Here is a 12060-nt window from a genome sequence, read left to right as displayed (position 1 = left end):
TGGTCTGCTCCTGACTGCTCGCTCATCTGAGCCATCGAATTTACACTCTGATGGTGACTATTGTGCGTCAAGTTGTAACACCACGCCCCCCTCTCCAAAGCTACGTTCAAGGACTAACCCCCAGAGCCTGTGAATGTGACCTTATTTGGAAATAGAGTCCTTGCAGATGTGATGAAGATATACATTGCCATGAAGTCATGCTAGAGTGGAGTGGGCCCTAATCCAACCACTGGTGTCATTATGAGAAGGGAATTTGGACACAGACTCAGAGAAGGTCACTTGGAGGTGAAGGCAGAGATCGGGGTGACTTGTCTAGGAGCCAAGGGACACCAAGGACCGCTGGCCACCACCGGAGGCTAGGAGACGGGCAGGAACGGATTCGCCCTCAGAGCCCTCAGAAGGAAACAACCCTGCCCACGCCTTGACCCCGGACTTCTGGCCTCCAGAACCGGGAGAGAATACATCTCTGTTGTTTTAAGCACCCCCCCCGCCCCGCCCCAGTTTGTGGTACTTTGTTATGGCAGCCCCAGGAAACTTATACAGTGACCAAAGAGGACGCCAGCTAAGGGGCCCATGCATAGGGCGACCCATTTCCAGAATGTCTGGGAAGAGACTCAGAGGCATTTTAGTGAAAAGGGATGTGATTGTCATCTTGTTTCTATCCCGTCAATTCTGAGGCCACGCAGGCACTAACTAGTGGTCTAACAAGACCACAGTCTAGCTACTACTTCATGTCTACAGCCAAGAGAATCTTCTGTCTCCAAGAGGGCCCCAGTGCATTTCCCCTATAAAGAGATTTGTAACGTATTCATTTCTCAAGTTATACCTCATATCATCACTGGGATAACCCCAATGCCTTGAGACTGCAGACGAGGGGCATCTCCTGTATGTTCTAGGCCTATTCTTGACCACCTCCAGCTCCCTCCAACATCAAAACCCTCACAAATAAAACACATAATTACAGAAATCAGTAACACAAGAAGTGAACTGAACGGGAGAATTGACTTAGCTGAGGAATTCATTTGACATCTACCTACTGAGTGTCCACCGTGCGCCAGACTGTCTCAGGGCGATCGGCAGTGGACAAAAAGAGCAACGTTCTCTGCCCTCGTGAGCTCCATTACAGATAATTGTCTTAGGACACAACAGGAAGGGATAACAATGTGGAGAGGGTGAAAGCAAACTTCAAAAGCCTGGAGATGTCCAGAAGTGCAGACATCTTGTCTAGGAGGGCCAGTGTGGGGAGGGGAGAATGGAGACTCAAGTAAACAAGTACAAGTACAAGGCAAGAGAGCCTAGGGTTCCACAAGCAAAAGCCAGACCTAAAAAGAGACCCACATGAACCAGGAAACAGGAGTCAGGGATACAAAGACACTCTAGGTATTGAGTTGCCAACAGTGGAGTCCCAGGGGATCAACTGTGTCCTACTTAATGCCTGAACGTTACAGAAAGAGTGCGTGCTTAATGAACTCTGCAGGGAGCCAAGGGCCAGGCCAGACTGAGTGGGGCCTCGGAGCAACTGTGACATGGGGGGGGGGGGGGGAAGGGACAGAAGAGCTAGTTGGAAGGAATGGGGACTGGGTCTGGCACGATGCCAGGCCCCTGCGAGGGCCCCTGGACCTTTCTGGTCACCATCAAGTCACACATTGCATCTCGGTGAAGTAGATTTGATGGATTCAAGGAAGAGGAAGCCAAATTGTTCTTGGAAGATGGTAAGCCTCAGCGGTCACCTGTAACCTCCCGGGGGATCTAGGAGTCACGGGCAATTTGCTGCTGAGGCTGAGTATACCGGCCCATGACGGCTACCGTCTGGTGAGACTTCGGGCGGGACCACAGCGGGCCCCCTTGAACTAACCCACAAAGTCACAAAAGCCGCATGCGGGTGCAGCCGAGAAGGGCCTCTCTGCGTCCTTGTTGGGGTAGGGTTTAAAAATGGAAAGATGAAGACTGAGAGGACAGTTGTGCCTATCAAAGTGGGAAGGGCACAGCCAGGGTCAACACAGACACGTTCGGGCGCTCCTTCGGGTGTGAGCGGCAGGACAACCCTGAGGCCGACAGAATGGGAGAGCAGCAACGTGCGCGACTGCGCTGTGCCGGGCCAAGACTCCGACACGATCCACGGGGAGGGCTGGCTGGGGCTAGGTCATGTGCTGAGCCTTCTCTGGTCGTCCTGGAGGTCATTAACGGGCACCCCCTCGACATGATTCCAGGTGGGAGCCATCGCTGGGCTCTCCGGGGGTAAATTCCTAGTTTGCTCTGCCAACGGTGTGACTTACCTGCCGGTTCATAAAGACATAGATGATGGGGTTGTAGATAGTGGCACTTTTGGCAAAGTAGGCCGGCAGGGCAGCCACCAGAGGGTGGAAGGCGTAGCCAGGGTGGGCAGCAGCGAAGCACGCAAAGAAAGTGTAGGGCCCCCAGCAGACGCAGTAGGCGAAGATCATGACCATCACCATGCGAGTCACCTCCTTCTCCGCCTTCTGAGTGGACTCGGATTCTTTTTGCTGCTTTGCCACCTGGGGGAGACAGAGATTCGTGCCTGGGGACGGTGTGTGGGAGAGTCCTTCGGGGCTCTGTATCCAGGGGGCTCCATGTTGCCGTTGCCTGGGCCGTGAGTCAGGGAGGCAGCGAGAGACAGGCAGCCGGGGGACGTGGAGTCATGGAGACGAGGAGATGGGCCCACCTCGGGCCGGTCAGCGGCCAGCGGCCAGCTCCCACCTGAGTGAGCCCGCAGCCTGGCTCAGGCTGGACCGGGCCGGCCTTGATGGAGCTTGTGTAGGCTCTGAGGTAACACAGAGCCTGCCCTGGCGAAGATGGCCTTGAAGGGCCTTCCAAGCTCTTGGCTTAGCCTGGCTCCCATTAGGAGTTTGGGAAGGAGCTAAGGAGGCCATCTTAGCCTCGCCTGGTCCCTTATCAGCGTGTTTCCTGCCCGCCCCCCCATGCTTGACTCTGAGGGGCCGATCGGGGGAAGACACAGAGGCTGGACACTGTCTGCTGTGGGCAGGGACACAGCCCCGAGCTAACAAGGCCCAAGCCATGGTTGGACACCTGTGGGAGCCGGCAAGGTTGCTTCTGATCCCTGACTGCAGGCGGGGTTGGGGGAGGAAGCAGGGTGGGGGCACACTGCAGGCTGAAGGCAGGGAGCCTGTGGCCTTCACTCAGACTGCCTACGTAGGGGGGTAGGGGTGGCCGGGGATGGGGTCAACTTCCCAGTGAGGACAGTGGAGAGCGGGTCTGGGTGGCACATGGCACACGTGAAGCCACTCCTTGGCCTGCCCCACAGCCCCATGAAGGGGACAAGGTCACTTTGGTGGCAGCTTTTCAAAAGCACCTTTTGATCTGCAGGGTTCACTTGCGGATCTGGCTGGCTGCTCTCCACTCCCCGGGAAAGGCAGGCTTTCTACCCAGGGGAGGACTGTCCCGGGTCACGGAAGAAATGCGGCTCTGCTCCCTTATTGGGAGCATGAAGTTGCTTCATGCACGGTCCCTTCACATCGTGTAGGGACAAGGACAAGGGAGCCAGGACTGCAGGCGCAGCCCCAAAGGAATTGGAGGATTTAGGCCTGCTTTGAGGGCAGGAGAGAGATTCTCTGTCCCAGCCTAAGTGTCCTTGGCTCCCACGATCCTATAGGCAGGGGGTAGAGCCAGGAGAGTTCAGGGGCTCACCGCTCGGATAGCCAGCCACACTTGGAGGTAGCAGAGCACGATGACGCTGAGGGGGATGATGCAGCACGTGATCATGAGGACGATCATGTAGGACTGCACGCCAGGGTACGAGCTGCCACTGAACACATCGGGCCCGCACGATGTCTTCAGGCCGTGGGGCCAGTACCTGGAGAGAAGGGCTGGCAGCCTGTCCTGATGCAGGCAGGGCACCCTGGGGCCCCCCAGTCCAGGCATGCCACTGACTTGGGGAGGACGATTGGTGGCTTGTTTTAATTAAGGTGAAATTTACATTGCATGAATTCACCTTTTTTTTTTTTTGAAGTTTATTTAATTATTATTGGAGAGACAGAGAGAGATTGTGTGTGTGTTCGTGAGCAGGGCAGGGGCAGAGAGAGAGGGAGAGAGAGAATCCCAAGTAGGCTCTGCACTATCAGCAAGGAGCCCGACGTGGGGCTCAATCTCATGAACCGTGAGATCACGACCTGAGCCAAGATCACTTAACTGACAGAGCCACCCAGGTGCCCCTCACCAACCATTTTTGAAGCGAGCCATTCAATCTGACAGTTAGCACCTTCACAGTATTGTGCAACCACCACCTCTGTCTAGTTCCAGAATGTTTTCACTGGTCTTATAGCCCCTTGTGTTTTTATTGTGGTAAAATACACATAGCATCTGAGCCCGCAAAGAAGCAGCCTGGCCAAGACACAAATGACCTATGGGCCCAGGTGTACCTACAACCCAAGAAGCCTCTGAAAGGGAAGCCCCTGAGAATGTGCGAGATGTAGGCCTAGGGCAGAGTGGGTGAGACGGCCCTGCTTTCACTTATAGCTGCTCCTGTGGCTTGAGCTTGTCGCCTTTCTCTGTGTGCACCCATGAGCCGTTCATGTTTGGCAGAAACAGACCTTTCCAGAGGCTCAGAGATCACAGGACCTATTTCCATGTCGCAGCCAGGCAGATTTATATGTTCATAGGCACCGCGCCCTCAAAGGGGGTCACAGGGACATCGGGTCCATCCTCACTTTAGTCATGGGGCCGTGGAGGCCCAGAAACAGGAAGCGACTGACCCCACGGTTACAAGTGGAGTCATGCGCCTGACCCTCCCCGCTGTCCTTCATCGTCTGTCCTAAATGAGCTGCATGCCTGACACACTGGCCTCCTTACCTGCTCCAGCCAAAGATGGGCGGGGCTGTCCACACAGCGGCCCAGATCCAGGAGAAGGCAATGCCCGCGATGGCTAGCTTGGCATCAAATCTCACATTGCCAAAGGGCTTGCAGACTACCAGCCACCTCTCCCAGGAAATGATGGCCAGGGACCAGAGACCCGTGATCCCTGCAGGGGAGAGCAGACAGATGAGGGCTTTGAGCCTCCAACATCTCTTCTTCCACCCATACCAGCCGACAGCTTTTAGGATCAAGAGACATCCTCCCCACCCATGTGAAAAACCTAATTCTCCAAAAAGTGTGTTCAGCTCCAGGGGGCAGTGGGCCTCTTGGTCAATTTGTCTGACACCCTCTTTCCCCATTCTTTCCTTTTGGGCCTCTAGCACCCCGATTCCTGTCTTCCTCCTAGTTGGCCACCAGCCTTTCTTCGGATGCAGACGCAACTCCCGATGGCCATGCATGCACCCACGTGACCACACTGAGGTGCTGTGGTCCCAGCCAACGGCAAGGAAACGGGACGTGTCCAGTGACCTGTGGCCCTTCGGCCCATATGCACGTTCACCTAGGCTTCCAGATTTCCCACCGCTGCCCTCCCCCCGGCAGGTGGAGATCATGTCTCCATGCCCTACTTAGACACTGGAGGTCTGTGGGCAGAGTTTAGGGCTCCATTAACTGGGGCGGGAAAAAGGACAGCTTTTTTCCACTAAAAACTCTAATGGACCCTAGGCATCGCCTTCCATTATGAGCATGGCAGCATTAGCAGTGCCTGCGACTTGGTCACTTTACAGAGGCAGCAGACACTTCCCTATATCACCATATTCATTACCACTTTGAAATTTCAGTGGCTGTCAGGCCAGATCCGGTTATTTGATACTTTAATAAAGAATGGTGTCATCAATACTTCTAAAAAATGCATTTACTCATAATTTTAGTGAAGGACTATGTCACTCATTAATATTTAATACTTTGATCACTATATTTCGGTATCATGGGACTCCTTTGTAGTTCTATGGATCTTATTGTGCACGTTGGCAAACATTCTTCTGAGGAGGGGTCCGCAGGCTTTCCCTGGTCACTGCCGTTCTATACCTTTGGGAGAGCGCTGGGCCATCATCTGTAAAATGAGGGGCAGTTAGATATGGGGGGGGGCGGCATCCTGCCCTGTACAGTGTGTGGGCCTCGTGTTGGCACCTACCTCACAGGGATATGAGGGGCCGATCTGCTCATTTCAGTCTTGCCTCCGTGTCCTGCCCCCATTTCACCGATGCGCAGTAGCAATTCAAACCTGCAGCCAGGGTCCCCCTGCCTTCCCCAGGCCCCGGCTGTCCTAGCGTCTTTTTTTTTTTTTTTCCTCCTCTTCATGTCCACCTCTCAGAATCTGAATTGGAGACCAATTTAGGTGGCAGTTGGATGAACCCGAGTTAGATGTGGGTGCTCAGGACCCAGGATTGGAGACCCCTTGGTCCTGGGAAACTTAAAATGGAAGAGCAGTGGTGTGACGGCTGGGGGTCCGGCGGCAGGCCAGCCTCGAGCCCTCGGCCCTGCGGGAGGGGTAGCTCCCTCGTGCTCCTGCGGGCACGGCCTTTGCTCTCTCACTCGGCCTCTTCCCGGGTCTCTCCCGCCAGCCTCCGCCTCCCGGAATCAAGTCCGTGCCCCTGCGTGTGCCCGGCCTCATAGTCCGCTCGGCCATCGGCCAATGCTCACCTGTCCTATGCCCACCCAGCTGCTGCCTGCACCCTGCTCTCCTTGGCCACCTCGGCCCAGCTCCCTTCTCATCTTGCTGACTCAACGTCCGGGTGCTCCCTCGTCTCCTCCTGCACACGGTCCTCTGAGGGGGCGGATGGCGCCCCGTGCTCGCTATCTGGGATAGGGACCCCTCTTTCCGGGACTCGGGAGTGCCTCGGGGAAGGGATCGTATGCTCCTGGTGCCCCCCACATGGGTTCTTCTCTGCCAAGGTTGACCTGAGCAGGGCCCAGGCCCACAGAGATGTGAGTGATGGGGACCGGGATCTGAGATCTAGTTTCAGGATCTCAAAAGCTCTAACAGGAAGCGCTGCTTTCTCTGGGAAAAGCCGACACAGGTGAGCTGAAAGAACACACATCCCCAGTTTGAGTGGAACTTCTGTTTGGGGTAACCCGGAGCCCTCCTTCCCACATTGTTCTGGGATTGTCCATCTCCTCCTATGCCAGCTGCGTGGCCCTAGACCGGCCTGTCTCAGGGTAGGCACTCTGGATGTCCACTTGTCGGTCTGCAACGCCCCCCCCCACGATGACCCCGGCCCGGGTTCCCCTACAGGTCTGTCTCCCTTCAAATGTGCACCATGGGCACACCCGGGGGTTGCCGTGTGAATGTTTCCTTTACACACGGCAGGCTGGGTCTTCCCGGAGCCCGGGGCCCTGGCTAGCTTACCACACAAGGAGACAGTGTAGCCTTCCAGGACACACATGGGGTGGCCCAGCACAAAGTAGCCGTAGATCTGGTTCACGACGCTGATGGTGCTGGCGATGATGGTCTCCGCCAGGTCAGCCACCGCCAAATTCACCAGGATCCAGTTCAGAGGGTGGCGCAGCTTCTTGAACTTCATGGTGGCTGCCAGCACAAGCCCATTAGTGAAGACGGACGCAATGACCACGAAGATCATCCAGGCGCTGGTGACGTGGTACACCCATCGCGGCGCGATGTGGTAATTGGGACCTTCAAAGGGGCCTAGAAGGCAGGAGGTACAGCGCAGGGAGAGGAGCTGGGCATCGGCGTTACCCGACTGCACAGCTGTGCCCGCCCCACCCTCCCTTCCTCGTCAGAGCGTCGCGTCAACCCTCCCGCCCTCCTGCCCGCTACCCTTGCCTTTGCAACCAGCTCTTTCCCTCTAGCTTGGCCCGCCTGCGAACAACCTTCCGTGTTGTGATGGCACAGAGTGCTGGAACCTCACGGATGTTGTGAGGCATCCGTGTCTCACGCCAGAGGCCGCGGCCCGCCAGACAGGCATCCTTGAACTTAACAAAGCCAAACTCCTCACCAGCTATGCCGGGTATCACCCCCCATCCGATTTGCCACCCCCGTATGCGGGCCGGCCCTCTGGGGTGCCGTGGGCAGGCCTCTGCTCCCTCAAACCCCTGCACCCGCCGCGCTGCTTCCCGTGACTGCTCCATGCCTCTCTGTCATGGGACCTTTGCTCACATTCTCCCCTGCACTGCGGTCCTCTTCCCTCCCATACTGTAAAGCCCAGCTCGGATGGCCTTGCTTCCCGGAAGCCTTTCCAGATTCCTAAGCCGAGTGTCAACTCAGCCCCTTGGGACCGCCACCTCAGTGTACCTGTGTGACATCCTACACTGTACTGGAGCCACCCACGTGCACGTCTCGTCACATCCCATGTGGCAGGTTCAACGCACAGTCAGTGCTCAGAGAATGGATGAATGAATGAGTTCTGGGTTGAGTTGTGTCCCCCCGTGAGAACGACATGTCGGGGTCGTAACCCCCAGGACCTATGGAGGGGACCTTATTTGGAGACGGGGTCTGCACAGAGATGATCAAGTTACCGTGCGGTCATTAGCGCGGGCCCCAATCCTGTAGGACTGGGTCCTCACGAAAAGGGGTAGTTTGGACACAGAGACATGCACACGGGGAGAAGGTCACGTGAAGATCAAGGCCGAGATCCGGTTGATGCTTCCACAGGCCGAGCAGCGCCGCAGATGGCTGGGAAGAGCCAGAAACCGGAGGAGAGGCCCGGAGCGGACTCTCCCTCGGAGTCGCCGGAAGGAGCCAACCCGGCCCACGCCCGGACCTCAGACTCCTCGTGAGCCAAGGAGTTTCTCTTGTGTGAGCCACTCAGCATGTGGTGCTGTTACAGCCGCCCTACGAAACACACACGCAACGAAAAGGAAGGGTAACTCCCCTTTATTACAACGCAGCGGCTCTACACCTGTCGTGCTGAAGGACCTTTTTTACCACCATCATTTTTGGCAAAATACTTAAAGGGATGATAACGCCAGTGCCTGCCGCCATGTACCAAAGCCTTATGGCGCCCAGGAAAGCATCCACGCAGAGTCCCCACATTTACCAGGACACTTCAGTTGTGTGCCACAAAAGCCCAGCTCGAACTACTTTTAGAAGAGTAGGGCTTTCTTGGGTCCCCTGGCTAGGAGGGCTGGGGTAGATGCCAATCGCCCCCAGCACAACCAGACCCCATAGCACCCGTGATGTTCCAGCACCCTGTGCGTGAGCTTTGTTCATTGCTTTCACGGGGAGCTCCTGGAAACCCATCAGCAATGCCCACAGCCATGCTAGGTGGCACAGGCCCCCTGGGGACAGACCTCTGACTACCGAAGGCCCGCGTGCTATCAGTTTCTGTACAGAAGGAAGCGGAGGGAAACCACGGGGCTGCTGATAGACGGGAGAACAGAGGACCCTGAATTGCCAACGGGTCTTGCCCAGAAACTACAGCGGGTTAGTCCGAGAACAGCAGCTGGGACTGGGAGGTACACGGAACGCTCCAGCTTTTGAACAATTTCAAAACGAAGCAGCCAGAGCATCCTTCCCGGACAGTCCGCCGAGTCCAAATTGGACAGGGCAGGGACAAGAGGGACGGGGCTGTGCACAGTGGGGGAGGGGATGGACTGCTCCGAATGTGGGAGGTCACGGGGGAGGGTCCTCTAGCAGCGCAAGCAGAGCCCGTGTCCCAGCCTGCCCCTCTCTTCTGAACTCTCCAGGACCAACTTCATAAAGAAGTGGGCACCACAAGGGTATCACCGTCAACTCCCGGGGGGAAGGTGTTCTGAAGAAATTCATGGAGGGAGTGAATTGGGTGTGGGGGCAGGCGAGGAAGCAAGATTTCTGTGAATATACCCTCTTCTCTAGATTTTAATTCGGAACCTTGTGAATATTTTATTACACGATTTTAAAACAACATTAAAATTTAAAAAGCAATCCCTGAAAATCAAAAATAAAACAAATGAACCTAAATGCATATCCACTCAGAGGCATAATCACATAGAGAGGGACTGTTCTAAACGACTTGGAAGGGCACTAGTTTGACTATTCGAACCTGGTGGCATAGACCCTAAGGACGAAAAGACCTGTCCAAATGTTGAGTTTTGGGTACGCATGTTGTTGATGGCGGTGTCGGTGTCATTACTCTGAGACCATTGTGAGTGTATGTGATAAAAAGCAAGTGAGTAATTGAATCATATTCTAATTCTTCTACCCAAGGCCCTTGAGAACAGGATTCTTAGTGGGAGAGAAAGGAGACCCAGAGGTCAAACCCAACTGGCTCCACTGGGAAACCAAGTCATTACTTTGGAGTGGGAGAAATAAAAGGAAAGAAGAAGCATTTCTTCTGCCTTTCCCATACACTCTGTGTCCCTGGGGAAGCCAAGAGTAGAAGAGGGAATGTTTCAGTCTATCCAAGGACTCCAGCTAATAGATGAAGACAGGGTGAGGAAGTCAGAATGTCACCATTTTGCAACCCCCAGCAGTTTCGTGGGTCCAAGCATCGAGTTCAGCAGCTGCCAACACCCCAGAAAAAGGGGCACCCTCCTGATGGTGAGGAGATCCAACCAAACACAAAACAGATCCAACTGGCCTCCAAGCAGATCTTCAGATCAACTACCAATTTACAGACACATAATGATGAACAAGATGGGAAGGGGCATGGGAAGCCACACATGGGAGACCATCAGCAAGTCCAAAGTGGAGGGGTCCGGGGACAGACGACCCATTCCCTTGAACAAATAAATTACAAGGAGGTAGAGAGGGAGCCCCTGACTTCAAAGAGGACAAAAAGAGATAATGATCGATCTGAACGTGTGGACCTTATCGGAGCCCTGATTCAAGCAAGGTAAAAAAAAAAAAAGTACGACCTTTTGTTCAACACTGGTTAAGAGATTCAATAATATCAAGGCAATGTTACCTTATAGGTGTGACAGTGGCATTGTGTTTATGTTTTAGAGTCCTTTCCTCTTACAGGTGCATACTGAAGATTTACAGACGGAATGATGTCATGTCTTAGATCTGCTTCCAGGAATCAGCAGGGGTGGGTCCACTTTGCTAGATACTTGAATTTTGCGGGGGAAAATGTACAAAAAGGAATCTCAGGCATCAGTGAAGGCCCAGGGGCCTCCAGGGAGGGCCCTGTTGTGTTGCCACCAAGGACATTTTGACAGAACGATCAGGTCAGGGCAAACTTGAGGGTTCTCAATTAGTTTGGCCTGGGAACCCTGGCTGTCAGGGAGCTGGCGTGGCTTCTGGAAACCATGGCACCTGAGACGTCCTTGAAGGAACAGATGGGGTGGTCTTTGGTTTGGAGGAGGGACTGGGGAAGGGGGGCCAGGGGCAGGGGGTCACTAACGTCCTCAGTTCTTTGCAAGGCTTGCACGCAAAGCGTTCGGACTGGCACACTTCCAGGGCATAACTCGGGCCGCCTCCGCGGACGTTTCAGGTGTCTGTTGGGCCCGAGCCCTTTCTCCTGGGACACCTTCCAGCGGAAAGGCTGCCCTGGGAGCCAAGCGAGTCCCCTCCCCAAGAACGTGCAGCCGAAGTCTGCAGGCCCCGGGGGCAGAGTTGGACAGGACGGCCACTCCCGTCTCTTCCGACCCTGAGGTTGGAGAAGGCACCTACCCTCCTCCGGGCCACCTCATGTTTGCCTCCTTTTGGCTTCGGGAGATGCAAAACTGAGTCCGAGCCGGCTTCTTCCCCAGGAAGCCAGGGCAGTGCGGCCAGAGAGACACGCCAGAACTGAACGTAACGGGTGCTTACTAGCGGCACGGGACTGCAAGGAAAGAGTCAATGAGCATTCCCGGGACAGTGGTTCGCAAAAGGTCTGGGAAGCCTGTGTGGTTTGGAAAGGCAAGTTGCATATTACGGTGTCCTTTTGTGTTCAGAAAGGACCGCCCCCCCCCCCAATTTCATGGCATCATGAAGGCGAAGGGAGAAGGACCACCTCGGCCGCTGCTGACGTGTGTGGAAGAGAGCTTTCCTGGCGGGTGGGTGGCCAGCAGCCCTCCGCGTGGCCACTCGGGCCTGGTGTCCCTGGAGGGCTGTCCAGCCTCCACGGCACCCGCTTGCTCACCTCTGGTGGCGTTGCTGTTGGTGTAGGTGAAGATGCTCGCCCGGGTGCTGTCCTCCAAGCCGGCGTGCGGCTGCCCGCCTGCAAGCCTCTGGGGGCCCCACCGCTGGGTCATGGCTCCGGAAAGCCCTGTCCCCAGTGCCTGCCAGCCCTGGCGCTGCTTGGGGGGTCA

General features: G+C 55.5%; 1 protein-coding gene across 4 annotated transcripts in view; it reads right to left on the bottom strand.

Moving 5' to 3' along the window:
* OPN1LW (opsin 1 (cone pigments), long-wave-sensitive) overlaps nt 1–12060 on the bottom strand; it is a 12515-nt gene extending 455 nt beyond the window's left edge. Inside the window, exons 1-6 of one of the 4 annotated variants that reach the window (XM_019823329.2) lie at nt 11441–11586; nt 10734–10877; nt 7238–7534; nt 4828–4996; nt 3667–3832; nt 2277–2516 (exon numbers count right to left, since the gene is read on the bottom strand). In XM_019823329.2, the coding sequence (XP_019678888.1) occupies nt 2277–2516; nt 3667–3832; nt 4828–4996; nt 7238–7469 (807 nt within the window). In that variant the 5' untranslated portion in view covers nt 7470–7534; nt 10734–10877; nt 11441–11586. 4 annotated transcript variants of the gene reach the window in all.

This window comes from Felis catus, chromosome X (genome assembly GCF_018350175.1).
Source record: "Felis catus isolate Fca126 chromosome X, F.catus_Fca126_mat1.0, whole genome shotgun sequence".
Lineage (NCBI taxonomy): Eukaryota > Metazoa > Chordata > Mammalia > Carnivora > Felidae > Felis > Felis catus.
The sequence above is the reverse complement of the archived record's forward strand: the minus strand, read 5'-3'. Positions and strand labels throughout refer to the sequence as shown.